The sequence below is a fragment of the Pimephales promelas genome, chromosome 5 (assembly GCF_988280905.1).
Source record: "Pimephales promelas chromosome 5, fPimPro1.hap1.1, whole genome shotgun sequence".
Lineage (NCBI taxonomy): Eukaryota > Metazoa > Chordata > Actinopteri > Cypriniformes > Leuciscidae > Pimephales > Pimephales promelas.
In genome coordinates this window covers 1,216,079-1,233,273 of record NC_142773.1, presented here as the reverse complement: position 1 = coordinate 1,233,273, position 17,195 = coordinate 1,216,079, and the positions used below count along the sequence as shown (strand labels likewise).

General features: G+C 36.8%; 2 protein-coding genes across 2 annotated transcripts in view; both read left to right on the top strand.

Moving 5' to 3' along the window:
- The first annotated feature begins 5,935 nt into the window (after positions 1-5,935).
- LOC120468724 (protein NLRC3) lies at positions 5,936-13,357 on the top strand. Its single transcript, XM_089130791.1, has 6 exons — positions 5,936-6,068; positions 9,133-9,242; positions 9,690-9,794; positions 10,846-10,918; positions 11,212-11,407; positions 11,502-13,357. The coding sequence occupies exons 2-6, from the start codon at positions 9,184-9,186 to the stop codon at positions 13,355-13,357; spliced, it is 2,289 nt and encodes a 762-aa protein (XP_088986917.1). The 5' UTR covers positions 5,936-6,068; positions 9,133-9,183.
- Positions 13,358-14,548: 1,191 nt separating this feature from the next.
- The window catches only part of LOC120484833 (ribonuclease inhibitor-like), a 127,343-nt gene continuing 124,696 nt past the window's right edge, over positions 14,549-17,195 (top strand). The window contains exon 1 of the mRNA XM_089130723.1: positions 14,549-14,634. Within this exon, the coding sequence (XP_088986849.1) occupies positions 14,549-14,634 (86 nt within the window). The remainder of the gene's footprint in view (positions 14,635-17,195) is intronic.

Below are 17,195 nucleotides of genomic sequence, written 5' to 3'. Positions count from 1 at the left end.
GTAAAGCGGTTTAGTTGTTCTAGAGGGTCCATAATTGAAGCTGAATCATAAGACACCATAGCGGATTGTACATTTATAATTTTGTTTCGGATGCTTTCTATTTTCGCATTGAAGTAATTCATAAAATCATTACTACTAAACTGTAAAGGTATATTTTGCTCTGGTGATGTCTGTTTATTTGTTAGTCTAGCCACGGTGTTAAATAAAAACCTTGGATTATTTTGGTTATTTTCGATTAGTTTGCGGAGATGCTCAGCCCTGGCTGTTTTTAGTGTCTTTTTATAACGTGACATACTGTCTTTCCACGCGATTCTAAAGACCTCTAAATTAGTTTGTTTCCATTTACGCTCTAAGTTGCGAGTTTCTCTCTTGATAGCATGTGTAGCACTGTTGTACCACGGTGCTTTAATTTTCTCTCGAACCTTTTTTAATCTAATTGGCGCAACAATATCTAATGTACTAGTAAGAATGGTGCTTAAACTGCTAGTCATTTCCTCTAATTCATCTGTTTGTTTGGGTTCACTTTGCAGCTTAGATAGATCAGGTAAGCTATTTGAAAATCCATCTATAGTGGTTGGAAGGATTGTTCTGCCTGGTCTATAACGTGGCGCAACATGACATATTTCAGCAGTACGTATTATGCAAGTCACCATGTAATGATCAGTGACATCATCGCTTTGCGGTATAATATCTATATCAGTTGGATCGGTTCCATATGATATAATTAAATCTAGTGTATGATTTAGACGATGAGTGGGACCACTGACGTTTTGTTTGACCCCAAAGGAGTTTAATAAGTCTGTAAACGCAGCCCCTAAAGCATCATTTGTATTATCTACGTGTATGTTAAAATCTCCAGCAATTATTGCTTTATCGACATTTACCAATAGATCCGAGAGAAAGTCTGCAAACTCTTTTAGGAATTCAGCATATGGCCCTGGAGGTCTATATACAGTAGCCAGGGCTAGAGATAATATAGATTTCCTTCTTATATCTAAGAGCGTAACATTTAGCACAAGTACTTCAAATGAATTAAACCTGTGACCTGTTTTCTGAGTAATATTAAAAATATCTTTATAGATTGTTGCAACACCGCCGCCACGACCGATCAGACGAGGCTCATGTTTATAACAGTATCCTGGCGGAGTAGATTCGTTTAGACCGAAATACTCATTTGGTTTAAGCCAGGTTTCAGTAAGGCACAGAACATCGAAGTTATTGTCTGTGACCATTTCATTTACGATAACCGCCTTAGGTGTGAGCGATCTAATGTTTAGGAGACCTAGCTTTAGAAATTGTTTTTGTTGACTGATATTTAGATTTTCTGGTTTAATTACAATAAGATTTTTGCTAGATCCTACACTAGATTTATTGTTTGGCTTCACTAAACGAGGAATAGACACAGTTTCTATATAATGTTCCACACTATGCTTATTAGTTAAGTTTGGACCGCAAAGGCTGTAATTTGGACTTTGACTCATTAGTCATCTGGTGCGTAATGTCTTGGAAATGTTGTCCGACAGCACAGCCGCTCCGATTCGGCTGGGATGGAGACCATCTGTGCTGTACAGTCTCGGTCTTTCCCAAAACAGATGCCAGTTATTTACAAAGTGCAGCCCCTGTTCATTACACAATGACATTAACCATTCATTTAATGCAAAAAGTCTACTGAACCTTTCCTGTCCTTGTCTGTACGTGGGAAGCGGTCCAGACACGATGATCGCTGCTTTAGGCGCTGTGCTGCGTACCGTCTCGATCAGGCTCCTGTAGTCCTTCTTCAGTCTGCCGCAGCCTGATGTCGTTCGCTCCCGCGTGCAGCACAACAGCTCCGACGCGCTCGTCCCCGTTCAGGATCTCGGGAACCTGTGCAGCAACATCAAGAACACGAGCACCAGGAAAGCAGTGAGTGCGCACTTTACCTTTATCCGAATTAGCGCGGACATGGCGGACTATGGATGTGCCGATGATCACGGCGTCATCGCGTTCCGGCTCGCGAAGAGGGGAGAAGCGGTTCCGGGTGGAGATCTCGAAGACCGGGAGGGGCGGAGAGGCAGCTCTGGTCCTGGCTCGAGTCTTCCGCTGTGTGATCCATGGTCCATGTTGTTTCGGTGCCGGAGTGAATGAAGCCTTAGATGATCGCATCTTCCTCGGCAGAGTAACGTACGGCGTAGATGAACTCGGAGTCAAAGAGTGATTTGATTTGTTAGCGTCGGCGCGTGATGCTTCAAGCGTTGAGCGCCGATCCAACAGCTCGGCTTGCTTCACCAGCAGACCGCGGATCTGTTTCTCGACGTATTCCAGCTCCTGCTTCACCGTGAAGAGCTCGAATGTGTCTTCATCTGCACTCAAAGGTAATGTTAGACACGCATCTGATATGTTCGCCATTATAACGGATGATCAGTAAATTAGTAGTGATACTACAACTATCACTACTAATTTAGGATTGAAATGTCGGAAATAACCAGGATTCAGTGAAACGGGTGTAAAATGAGACGATCAAATAGGCGAGAGGGCACGCGTGGAATGCTAGCGGGCTAAAGGCTAGTAGCCAGGATTTAGGGAGGTTGGATATAAGTAGCGATATCAAAGCAATCCAATTGTTTTTTATAAGGAATACTATCGAGGATAAGTTCACATAATATAAAAATAGAAAGTGCTTGTTTATAAATAAGTGGTAAAGAAGAAAATCAAGGATTTGTGAAGAAATTCTCCGGAGCTACAAACACAAACAACCGATCGCTCGCGCGAAGTCTTCAGTGGGTCCACACATGTCCGTGTGGATGACACGTGTGGACCTAACTTAACGTCTAACTTAACGTTACCTTTGGCTCTTGGAGAGAATAATATTCGTTTGAACTTTTTCATTTCACGTGAACACACACCAGAATTCTTGCAGAGTCGATTTATCTATTTCGCTGACTCAAATCTTTAAATGTTTATGGGTAAAATGACATCAGTGTAATTCACACAGTTCACCACAGGAGGGCGTCAAGATAAAAACAAATGTTCGTCTTAACCCTAAAACCGTATTCTGGACAAATGTGGGCAAAATAGTTTTGATTTATTTTTAAGAAATACTTCCCTTGATCTGAGCGGTACAAGACTTGGCTGCTTTTCCTAAGTTTGCCTCCTGAACACACACAATATTTTTTTTTTTTTGACTCAATTCTACAATGTTACGTGGGTGGAAAAAAACCTTCTTAATCTTGTATTTGGGTCAAAAATGGGCACCCATAGAAATGAATGAGGAAAAACTGTAATTTAGAGCATTCTAAAATAAGCCAAAATAAGACACCGGGTGACAGCAAAGTCACTTCATCTTTAGGTTTTACATTTGCCAACAAATACTACATCGTGGATTAAAGTCCATATTTTGTTACATTCAACACAAAATAACATTAAAATGTTCTCGCTTCATTTTTTATTCTGTTGCGCTTATATTTTTTTCTGTTATTAAAACGTTTGAATCAACGGGGCTTTATAAGAATAATTCTTAATCAAGCTAGTTTTCCTCTAAAGTTACTGCTGTAGAAAAAATGTTTCAGTGGTGTAATTAATACATTTTACCACAGGAGGGCGTTTTCAATTCAAATTTAAAAGTACGTACAATTATTATACCATAAATAAAAGGGGTCATATGTTTCATGTGGTAACGAACGATTTATTTAACACGAAATCAATGTAAAATAATGTAATGCAAAGTTTTCCTTTGACTTGAATTAACTAGAAGTAGGTAGACATTTTTAGGTAGAAATAATTAACAGGAGTGTAATTCACATGGATTCACCACAGTTCGATCAAGACATTGGACTTTTTTAAAATTACATAATGTATTTGTTTATTTTAACAAATCGGGAGGCAGTATACAATACACAGAGAATGATACAAATTAATTTTTCATAATTTTACCTTAGTTTATACATCCAACAATATATTTCATTTTAAAACTACATGTTTGCCAGAGGTTTTCAATTATTTATCAAAGGATTTTAATCAATGCAAATAATTTAATAAAAGGTTTTAACAGAAATGAGATAATTAACAGCAGTGTAATGCGCACAATTCACCACAGGAGGGCGTTTAGACGTGAGTCTTTAAATTGATATTACAGATATAAGAATATATTTCCATTGAACAAAATCAAACTTTTCTAGATTTTTTTTACTATGTCGCTTTAAATTAATAATTTATCAAACAATGTGAAATAAATGCAAAGTAAGTGCAGAGTTTAGTGCAGTTTTCCTCTGGCACTCTGAATACGGTTCAGCAGTGTAATTCACACAGTTCACCACAGGAGGGCGATTAAACTCCATTTTCAACAGAATATCGCAGACAGGGGCGGCGCTAGGGGTGGGCTAATATTTATTGTGAAACATTTACATTTTAGTACAACATTTATTTGCTGAATTAATTTATTTCATTGATAACTTATTTTTGTAAGTAATGTTATGTGTACCTCTCGGGAAACCGTCTAATGTTATTATAACTTTATGAACTGATATCACTTTATTCTTACCTATCACACTTAATGTGGAGAGTAATATAATGAATTAAATCCTTGAACTTCCCTGCTGCTGGGCGCTGGTGTTGCAATGGAACGTTTTATTGGCTTTCACTTCTTGTCAATATACGTTCTTTGGTGCGATATAGGAGTATCTATCTATCTATCTATCTATCTATCTATCTATCTATCTATCTATCTATCTATCTATCTATCTATCTATCTATCTATCTATCTATCTATCTATCTATCTATCATCAATATTTCTATCCTTGCATCTATTAATGTGTCAATGTACTCTGTCTGTCTCTCAGTCAATGTGTAAATTTAAATGGAAGCCTATAATATAACTAAACAAATCGAACTATAAATCGAACAATCGAACTATTCTTCTGCATTGTAGGCTATGATTAGGTTGAGCGAATAATACTAGTATACGTGTGTGATATTCATCCGTCAAGAAAGTCTCACTTCAACCAGGGAATCAGGGCTGGTAACCATGGCCATCCCACTACTCACTGTTAGCATATGCACCATCACAATTAATGATCATTTAATTAAGAGAAATTTACACCATATGAAAATTACAATCTGGCTTGCTGTCCGATGATGCATGCCAGGGCATTTCATTATATATTTTACACAAAGAATGTGCCATTTTTTTTTTTATCATGCTGATAATTTTATTTAGCCTTTTCATTTAGTTAATATTATCTGCTAACATTTAAAATTAGAAATACATTTATCGACAATTTCAAAAGTGATTTATAAAACCTGTTGAATAAATGTAATTGAAAATATGATTTAATTCAAATAAAATGTACATTCTTTGTCACTACAGCATATACACAAGTAACAAAGTGAAAGTCTTGCAATTATGTTGTGACAGGAAAGAGCAGAATCATTACCTACAATATATGTAATGCACAGTATTCTCTTGACATACATTACTATACAAAATGCACAAGAATAAGGATACATTTCATATACATTGAACAGGTGGTTTTTTAGTTATATGTTGATAACCTCCTCGTCCATGGACTTGTGGCGTCGAGTAGGCTTGTTCTTCACCGGTTTCCGTGTCTGCTAAAGGAGTTTGGTTTTGAGATACCAGATTTTTTGTGATATATATCACAAAAAATCTGGTATCTCAAAACCAAACTCCTCTCTCAAAAACCCACGATGTGAAAATGCATTGACTTCACTGTGTGATTAGTTCCCGACCGACCTATCAGTCAAACCCTGATTTAGCGGGCCACCTGTTGAAACACTCAAGCTTAATTTAGCCGTAGTCACATGACGTGGGTGTTTTGAATCACTACTGTTTCACTTTCAAATCATATGCGCTTCGGGATCTCGCAGAGCTTCGGAACGTCTGTTTCGCGTCAGCCATCCCTAGAACAGGTGTTTTTTTAGTTATATGTTGATAACCTCCTCGTCCATGGACTTGTGGCGTCGAGTAGGCTTGTTCTTCACCGGTTTCCGTGTCTGCTAAACTGTTGCTGACTGAACTTGTACAGTTGGGCCTGACGATCGTGGCAACTGGATATCTCCTCACGTCGTGACGGTGAGTAAGTTACTACCAAGCACTTTAAACTATTTCTGTTTTCTTTAAAAGTGAAGCGGCCATTGTGTTTTTTTGTTTTTTGGCCATCAAGCTTTCAATCCACGTCACAGACCTGCAACAATTTATTTAGTTTCAGACTGTGACTGAATGAGAGACATGGATGAGTGTGTGGGCCCACTTGATTTATTGTCACAGATGTTCTACTGATTTCTAACTGTAATAATCAAATTGGGTGAATGTGAGCCTCTCCTTACAGTGGGTTAGGACAGCTGAGCCCCCCTTCCCCAAAATCCCACACATACACCTCTGCAGTAAATGTCATCTTTTGTGTGTTCCAGGCAATGAGGAGTTTCAAGAAAATCTGATAAAATGAAAATATTTTTTAATTTTGCATTCAAAGACATTTTATTTCCACAACTTTTTTAAAAGTGCATTCATCTTTGCAACAGCATAACTTTATGCAGGCCTACTTGTTTATGCAGGAATTACCTTTTTTTCCAATAATGAACGTACATTTTCAAGAAAATGATGCAAATATAAATTGAAACTGAATAAAATATCTGTGAAAGTGAAAAAAAAAAATTTGACTTCGTTTTTAATACACTGCATGTTTTGCTAATTGTTTTAACGTCTTTCTTTCGCTGATCTGAACTTACAAATACCCTCCAGATATTTCATAAATGCATCTGAAGTTTTCGTTCACCTTTCTGACATATCTCACGTGGGGAAAAATGTATATGAAATGTATCCTTATTCTTGTGCATTTTGTATAGTAATGTATGTCAAGAGAATACTGTGCATTACATATATTGTAGGTAATGATTCTGCTCTTTCCTGTCACAACATAATTGCAAGACTTTCACTTTGTTACTTGTGTATATGCTGTAGTGACAAAGAATGTACATTTTATTTGAATTAAATCATATTTTCAATTACATTTATTCAACAGGTTTTATAAATCACTTTTGAAATTGTCGATAAATGTATTTCTAATTTTAAATGTTAGCAGATAATATTAACTAAATGAAAAGGCTAAATAAAATTATCAGCATGATAAAAAAAAAAAATGGCACATTCTTTGTGTAAAATATATAATGAAATGCCCTGGCATGCATCATCGGACAGCAAGCCAGATTGTAATTTTCATATGGTGTAAATTTCTCTTAATTAAATGATCATTAATTGTGATGGTGCATATGCTAACAGTGAGTAGTGGGATGGCCATGGTTACCAGCCCTGATTCCCTGGTTGAAGTGAGACTTTCTTGACGGATGAATATCACACACGTATACTAGTATTATTCGCTCAACCTAATCATAGCCTACAATGCAGAAGAATCATCAGGAATAAACAAATATTCTCTGAAAACATTGGACACTAGGCTATAATATTTCCAGTATTATATACAGTAGAAAATGTACAATTACACCTGAATAGACTGAATAGATCTCTTGCGCTCCTAAAAGCTTCTGTCGACAAAGTAGTAGGCTAGCAGCAGATAAATACAGATATAAATGTAAACTCACAACTTATTATCACTAAAATGAAATAGAAAGCGGCGCTTACGGACGCTTACATTCACACATGTCATAGACATATACACTAGACCTCACCTTGGATACGGCAGTTCATTGGAACGAATGCGTCAATAGAGCCGCCATCTTGAAACAGGGGAGCCCCTCCACTTCAATGCATCAGCGTCAATGTAGTAGACACAGGTCTAACGCAAATAAAATCACCCTAAATCATCATGAATGCGATTTTTCTTGTTTTTTTGGTTTGTTACAAGGGTCAGACATGTATTTATCATTGATTCCAGAAAGAAAAAAAATGTAATTTTTTTTTTAAACATTCTTCCTAGTTCAGATTTCATCCGCAATTGAAAAAATTGCAAATCGCAATTCTTGACTTGGTATTGGTATCGAAACAATAATTTTGGTATCGTGACAACACTAATTGGAACAAAGGTAATTCAATACAATTGAGGCTACTTTTAAAATCACTTAACATCAGTAAGCCTATAACCACAAGTTAACAAAACATGCTTGACGTGTGTAATGTAATGAAGTGTTTGGCCGATGTTATGGGGTTTGCCTGCCTTCGCTATCCGTAACACGATGAGATGCTTAATTGCCTTCATGTTAATAGTGCCCAACAACTGTATTCTGCTTTTTTGTGACTGCAAATCATCACGCTTCCTCTCAAAAACTCAACTGGCTTATTCACTAAATTTGTGTGCTCAGTTTTAATGTGACACTGAAGTTTGCATGGTCTCATGCTATCATTTGCTGGCACCTCATTGCAGAACACACACTGCGGACCACAGGTGCAGGTCGGACCCCGACTACTCAGGATCATATTTATAAGTTTTTTTGATGGCTCCTGTCACTTCCCTTAATGCGGAAACAATACATTTTAATGCTAATATGCACACACACACACAAAAAAAACGACATCAGACATCACTCCAAGCACAGGTACAAACGCTGACTCTGACAGAGAAACTGTTCACTGATGATCTCGAGCCGCCTTCAGGTCGCCATTTTCAAAATGTTTAATATTTAATTTGTATTTTGCTGTAAGTTTAAGGCAGCTGGTATAGTGGTCAGTTGGCATCTCCATGTAGTCCTGTTGTGTATTGCATTTTTCTACCCTTGAGCAAGCTGAATTCTTGTTCTTTTTTATTTTTAAAATTTTTCTACTTTCAATATTAAATTAAAAAAAACACTGAATGAATGATGCACGTTTTGAGGAGAGCATTTGAAAATGATTAAATATATTGTGAACTTGAAATAATGATCAAGTGACAAAAGAATCAACAATTCATGAATCATTAGATATGATTGTAAAATGATACTAAACTGCAATAGAGACTGTAACAAATTTTCCCTCTCAATGATTTGAACACAGTGTTAATGTCTATTCACTAGTACATTTAGAGCCATGACTTAATTTATGTTGTAGTGTTTGTTGTTGCTGGTAACTTAACATTCTTCATTATTTTCTTGATTCTGTTATTTTATGCCATGTTATTAATCTCAGGAACATATATTGCCATCTCCAGGTCAAACTGAAACCAGTGCTGATCTGTTTCCAATGTTAGTTTAGCTGCAGTATGTCAGAGGAGCGAGGAAATGACTCTCTCTCTAAGACGAGTCTCTCAGAGGAACAGAGGTAAGACTGCGACTGTTTTCACAATCATTTTAAGCTACTGAAGTTTTAGATTCTTCCTGTGAAGAACTAAGCATTGCTTTATATTTGCAAATGCTTTTCAGAACTTCTTATTTAAAAAATAGCATACAATATCATTATTTTGTGGCCGGTGGATGATAAACATCTTAAATCTGAAAAGGAAAATTAATATTTACAGTCTAAATCAATATTTTCTGCCTCTCATTCAGCAGAAGTGTTACATTGCAGTACTAAAGTAGTGTTATAGGCTAAATGTACGTTGATTTTTACAATTAAAATGAATGTAAAAAATTCTACAAAAAGTTTTCAGTAATGATTGTGCAAATGCTTCATCACATTCCATCTGTGAAGGACTACAGAGAGTTTGTGCCGTTATCAGACACAGATTAACTTCTGTAATTAAACTTTCTTGTCTTTATTTGTTATTAGTGAAAGATCAGGCTCACATGTGTCCAGCTCTGTGTCTGTGAAGAGTGATCGGTCAAAGGATGGTGGCCTACCGCACTTCAGTGAGAAAAAGACATCTATCAAAAGGTATTTTTATGTTTTTTACATTATATAGTTATAATTTCTACACAATGTGATGAAACTCAACTAAATACAACTATAATTCACAGAAAACTTTGTCCGCTAGTCTGATTTCCTTTTTACTGAACTCAGTCTTGAGCTTCTCTCCAGGAACACAATAACACAGAACGCCACTAGGGGGCATAAATTTACCAGAAAATATCATGCAACCAAACATGAATAAATCCATCTGTAGGAGCCATTTGTTGGATTGTTAAGTTTTTCGTCCACTGGATTGTGCTGTGTATAATTAGAGCACCTGAGCAACAAGTGTGTGTGTTGGTATTTGGGAAGCACACTGTTTTTTGACTGCACAGCAGAGTGTCTCGCAAGGTGGATTTCTTATGCTGTCCACAAGGTATGGCTTTGTATGTGCGTGTGAATGAGGAAATGCCACAAGACGTTTTAAGACAAGTTTTGAGATCATCAAGGAATAAAGAAAGACATTTGTTTGCATCTACATCCGCCTGCATGGACTCTGTTTGTACGCTTCTATACTTGCTTACTCCTATTATCAATGGCAATGGCATTGGAAAGTCAATACACCATCTATCCAGTCATGAGTGGGACAAATACACAACTATACTGTATTTAATTACCATTTCGAACATTAAACGTCCTCTTATAATGAGACTGAAGTATCTTCTGTATTGAAGTGTTTTTTCTCTCTCTGTTCTTTGTTTCATCCGTGATTGATCAAGTTCACATGTGTCCAGGTCTGTGTCTGTGAAGAGTGACTGCTCAAAAGATGGTGACCTACCAAACTTCAGTGAGGAAACACCATCACCAACCAAAGGGTATTTCATGTGTTTCTTATTTTTGGTCACAGACTGTGTTAGAAAGTGTATCAATTAATATTTAGCATAAAGCTGTACAGTTCAAATATTTACTGGAGTATATTTTGCTAAAATCATTTACTAGAGATTTTGGTTATACATTTCCTGGAAATGCAGTATTTAGTTTTATTATTATTATTATTATTATTTTTGCTAACAGGCTTGAATATGAAACATTTCAGATTTTCAGATTCAGATTTAAAGACTCACAGGAAACACAAGAATTTCACAGAGAATCTCCTGTGGATCTTCCAGGTAAAAAAATGCTTACATTTTTATAAATATTTAATAATTATAAAAAATAATAGATTATTTATCATGTTTTCCTGAAAAAGTACTCACTAGAAATGTAATTTCTAATTATTATTGACAGTTTACTTTTCATTTTAAGAACCCATAAAATAAGAATGAAATGTGAAAACAGTTTATTTTTATTTATTAATAATTACAGCTAATTAAAATGTTTACGTTTGTACTTTTATTTAATATGTTTTATAAATATCGATGTATGGTTTTATTTAATTTGAATTATTTATTTTGCTTTGTAGGACCTTGAGAGGAAAATAATCACCTTACTGAAAAATGAGCTGAAAAAGTTTAAGAAAATATTACAAAAAGAGAACACACAATCCTTAGTGGAGGACTTTAATGAGAACAGATGCCGTATTAAAGAAGCAGCTCTTGATCTCACACTACATTACCTGAGAGAGATGAAGCAAGATGAAGCTGCTGATGCTCTAGAAGGCAAGAGACTCGTCATCATCTGTCTGATTGTCTCTTATAAATGTAGGAGAGAAAATGAAGACTAAAACTATCTATTTTCTGTTCCTGTGTTTAGATGAGCTGTTCTTCATTCATCAGCTGAAATGTGGCCTAAAGAAGAAGTATCAATGTGTGTTTGAAGGAATTGCAAAGCAAGGTGACTCCACACTCCTGAATAACATCTACACAGATCTCTACATCACTCAGGGTGGCAGTGGACAGGTCAATACTGAACATGAGGTCAGACAGATTGAAGTTGCTTCCAGATGTCATGAAGCACAAGAGATACAGGTTGAATGCACACATTTGTTTGAAGCGCCCGAACAAGACGAGGAGATCCGAACTGTACTGACAAAAGGAGTCGCTGGCATCGGGAAATCAGTCTCTGTGCAAAAGTTTGTTCTGGACTGGGCTGAAGGAAAAGAAAATCAAGATATCAGCTTCATATTTCCTCTTCCATTCAGAGAGATGAACTTAAAGGAGAAAGAAACACTAAGTTTGATGGACCTTATAACTCAGTTTTTCCCAGAGACAAAAGGACTGAGCCTTACAAGAAGGAATCAGTTCAAAGTGCTGTTCATCCTTGATGGACTGGACGAATGTCGCCTTCCTCTGAAGTTTGATTGTAATGAGATGTGGCGTGATGTATCGTCACCAGCCTCTCTGGATGTTCTCCTAACGAACCTCATGAAGGGAAATCTGCTTCCTTCTGCTCTCGTCTGGATCACCAGCAGACCAGCAGCTGCCAGTAAGATTCCTCCTGACTGTATCGACCGGCTGACAGAGATACGAGGATTCAGCGACGCACAAAAGCAAGAGTACTTCAGAAAAAGATTCAAAGATGAGAAAATGGCCAATGAAATCATTGACCATGTTAAACAATCAAAGAGTCTCTTTATCATGTGCCACATCCCAGTCTTCTGCTGGATTTCAGCCACTGTTCTCCAGAACATTCTGGAGGAGAAGAGAAATAATGATGTGAGAAACACTCAGGCTGATGAGATCTCTAAAACACTGCAGGAATCAAACACTGAAGACACTCCCAAGACTCTGACACAAATGTACACACACTTTCTCCGCTTTCAGATCCAGCAGAGCCGCCGGAAATATGATGGAGAATACACACCAGATGTTTCCTGGGATAAAGACACTATCCTTTCACTGGGGAAACTGGCATTTCATCATCTGGAAAGAAACAACCTGATCTTCTATGAATCAGACCTGAAAGCCTGTGATCTTGATGTCTATAAGGCATCAGTGTACTCAGGCATGTGTACCCAGATCTTTAAGGAGGAAACAGGGATCGTTCTTGGTACCATGTTCTGCTTTGTTCACTTGAGCATTCAAGAGTTTATTGCAGCCCTTTATGCACATCTGTTTCTAGACATCAACAAGACAAGTGTGTTTGATCATGAGTCTACAGAACAGGAAAACAGAAATGAAACCATGATTGATTTTCTCAAGACTGCAGTGGACAAGGCGCTGGAGAGTGACAATGGACACCTGGACCTTTTCCTTCGCTTCCTCCTCGGTCTGTCACTCCAGTCCAATCGACGACTCTTACGAGGTCTGTTGACACAGCAAGACGGCACTGACCAGAGCAACAAGGAAATAGTTCAGTGCAACAAGGAAATAGTTCAGTACATCAAGCAGAAATTAGAAGATAATCTCCCTGCAGAGAGATCCATCAATCTGTTCTACTGTCTGAATGAACTGAACGATCAAACTCTGGTGAACGAGATTCAGACCCACCTTAGCAAAGGAAGTCTCTCATCTGCTGACCTTTCACCTGCCCAGTGGTCTGCTTTAGCCTTTGTGTTGTTGACATCAGAGGAGGAGCTGGAGGAGTTTGAGCTTCAGAAATTCAAGAAATCAGACGAGTGCCTCATTAGATTATCGGCAGTCATCAAAACCGCCAAAAGAGCTCTGTAAGTAATTTAATGTAATTAGTCATGTTTTGGTCTCGTCTCCTTTATCTACACTGCTATATAGTGATTCTTAATCATATGCCACATATTTTCAGCAAAACATGAACTTCGGTTGGCAAAGGATGAAGCACTGTTTGTTTTATCTAGTACATTTGTCAAAAATACTAAAATATAGAAAAGAGTAGTTAACCTCTACATTTACATTTTACATTTATTCATTTAGCTGATGCTTTTATCCAAAGCGACTTACAATTGCTATATATGTCAGAGGTTGCACACCTCTGGAGCAACTAGGGGTTAAGTGCATAGATATCCATAATAAAGGCTAGATGTTTATTTATTATATTTATTTAACAGGGTCAGTGTATGGCATTCAGCCATACCAGAATTAGCTACAAGCTAACTTTCATCTGTAGTCTTAAGGCAGAGTCCCTCTCGTCATCACCGGTGGCCATCTTGTCACAGGCAAGCTTTCTGGCGGGCTCTGTGGTTCCTGATGTAAGATGAGTGATCAGCACGAACACAAATACTCTTATCTCGTTGAAATCTTGACGGATTTACAAACTGTTTGGTTTCTTACAAATGTTTTTAACGTGGCTATAATTCTGGATGATTATTTATTTATACACTTATTATTCATACATGTGCAGTGTCATAACTACATCTCTGATGTTTATAACAAACCAAACCATTTGAAAATCGGTAGAAAATTGAGCAAATTATGCTTATTTAAAAAAGTACATACACCATTAGACACAATGTTACAAGTGAGAAAGCTGCCTGTGACAAGATGGCCGCCAGGTGTGTCCATTGGCCAGCAGCGCGGACGAGACATCTAGCCTTTATTATGGATATCCATGGTTAAGTGTCTTGCTCAGGGACACATTGGTGTCTCACAGTGGATTCAAACCCGGGTCTCTCACACCAAAAGCATGTGTCTTATCCTCTGCGCCATCACCACCCACAATCTCTAATGTCAGTGTTGCTCACACTCCTCACTGTATATTTACTGTTACTGTAAAAATAATGGAAAATATTTATGTATTTTATACAGAGAATGTATTCTATATGTTCCATCCAATTCTTTTATGTGATTTATTTATATTGTAGGTTAAATGATTGTGACTTAACAGACAAAAGCTGTTCAGCTCTGGCTACAGTTCTTGGATCAGATACCAATCTGAAAGAGCTGAACATGAACAATAATAATCTACAGGATTCAGGAGTGAAGCTGCTCTGCACTGGACTGAAGAATAAAAAGTGTACATTGGAGATTCTGAGGTAAGTGGTGTGTCAACAGACAAAAAAAAATACAAATAATAATAAGTCAACCATAATGAAAGGTGCTATTTGTTTTAGATGTTCTCTTTACAGAATATATGTATTTGAATGTTTTGTGTGGATGTAAGGCCACATAAACACTGTAAAGTTTCAGGATTGACAACTGCATTTAAATGTGAGAATTAGTCCCGTAAATTATCTTTCCATGTTTGTAAATTATCGTAAATAATTGTTCCCTAAATAATCTTTTCATGTGTATACGGAACACGACTCACTCCCAAAATTGCAATGAATGGCACTTTGGAAACCATAATGTTCTGACATTATTTAAAAATTTATGTCAGAAGTGCTGGTTTAGTTTCATTTCGAGGAGCAAAAATATTTTGTGAAAAATAAAAAAAACAAGATGTTATTATAGTGTTTGTTTCAGTGTAGGCTATATTCAAACAAATGATTCCTTAACTTTGAAAATCGAATGATAAAATTTATACTTTAAAAAAACATTACACTTAAAATATTGTTAAAATATAATTGTTGTTGATTTACATGTGAAAACATTTTTATAAAATAGCAAAAACTATATTTACAAGATATAAGCCTTCTCATTAAAGTATTTATTATTGGGTTTTTTAGTGACACATTTGGGGAGAGGATATATTACAAAACTTTCTGAAAATACAGTATGAGAATGAACTGCATAGTTACTAGAAATGTTTACCTTGGATATTGTACAATTTGCAAGCATAGAAAATAAGTCTTCACATTCTTTCTTGTGGTCTCAACACCTGAATGAAAGGCTCATTATGCAGGTCATTGTCTTCTCAGGTGTGAACCACATCATTATTCATGATCTTTCACGCCCCCATGTATATTGCCTTTCCAAACAAAACGTTTCTTACAAAATTTCAATCAATGTATTGTTTTATGTGAATGATTATGCAGGATGATTTTCAGATTTTTAGTTTTTTCAATAAACATGTGCCATGCATAAACACAATTCTCTCAAAAATACAAACATGTACATACATGTTGCTCCCATATTATGGTAGCCCTGTTTGTGCTGAATAGACTGTAATGACACATTTGCCATTAACATGTTTATAAGCAGCTACAAAAAGCACTAATGTCAGGGCATGTAAAAACATCTTAAGGACCCCAAAAACACCTTAGACATCAGAGGGTAAATATGAATTATGAGTGTCAGCCGCTCCCATTCATAAATAAAAACAACTCCTGTGCCGTCATCATGAAAGCGCTTCACCAAACAACCAGTGGCAGAGCCAGGATTTTTTCATAGGGGTGGCCAGACAAGGGCCAGCAATCTGTCTGGGGTGGCACAGAAATCTTAATTATTTTAACATAAGTTTAAATAATGTAGTGGATTGTTTTAGTGCCGACCTGACAACTTATTACACAATATTACACAACTCAATACAGTTAATTGACCCTTCGCTAAGCCCCGTCCTCCCTAGTTACTGTTGCTACGCCTGTCAAGCTTTCGCGGCTGGCCCATCTATTATAGTGTGGATGCACCCGGTGTCAGACATTCCCAATGAGATAATTAGTAATTTTCGGCGAACAAGAGAAATATCTGAGAGAGCAAGACAAAAGGGACTACAGTATGCATTCGATGGGTATATTCACGACATTATATGCAACCGATTAGAGAATAATATCTTAAAAATTGAAGTTAAAGCCTAACGTTATTAGTCCCAGCGCAAGCAGCAGCGCCTCATACGCTGACCGTTCAAATGGAAAACACAAACTGAGGAACAGCTGTGTTCATACACAGCAGGTTATGTGAAAATAATCTTAATAATTATAAATCAAACAGCTTATCAACAAATCTTGTGGAATACCGGGAGAGCAGCCGAGATCGGATTGGGTTAAGTTAAGGGGTAACGTTAGTAGGACGTCGATTAACAAAATGCTGAAATATATTTTAAAGTATGTCAGTGAGCCGTTGTCTTGTCTCTTTAATCGTCTTATTTTACGTTATATCATTATGACCAAAGAACCGTCAATATTTCCAAGTAATAGGTGTCTTTGTTAAGCATGTCGACATTTACCAGAATTGGTCTCGCACATAGATGCTAGATCACGCCAATCATTTCTCCCCTTGGCTTTTAGATTTTCTGGAAGGAAAACAATTCCTCTATACACACTGTATAGCATTTTGCGGTTGTCACTACCTGCATTTTTAGGGCGTTAATTCAGCTGTTGAATGTGGTTGTCATTGTGTACACTCTGTGAGTACAAAACAGGATTAAGCACTAAAAGGTGAACTCACAAACGAATTTAGCTGCAGTGTATACGTGGAATTTTTTTGTAAAAATAATGAGTTAGAGTGAGAGAGGTAGTACTGTGTCAATGCGCTACGGTGCTCTGAAATCAAATACGATTTTAAATAGGCTAAGTAAAAAAATATATATTGAAAATCAATGTGTGGTGATAAGTGTTAAGATTGTTTCTTTGGGGCCTTTTGTTTGACTGCATTTCCATTTGTCTCTTTTTGTTTTTCAACTGACTATATTTTTTTGTACAAGGAACAAAATATAATT

Excerpts from the sequence above, each read along its gene's own strand:
- LOC120468724 (XM_089130791.1), top strand. The coding sequence starts at position 9,184 with ATGTCAGAGGAGCGAGGAAATGACTCTCTCTCTAAGACGAGTCTCTCA. Across the intron at positions 10,919-11,211 it reads ATCTCCTGTGGATCTTCCAG|GACCTTGAGAGGAAAATAAT; the intron begins GTAAAAAAATGC and ends TTTGCTTTGTAG. Across the intron at positions 11,408-11,501 it reads AGCTGCTGATGCTCTAGAAG|ATGAGCTGTTCTTCATTCAT; the intron begins GCAAGAGACTCG and ends TCCTGTGTTTAG.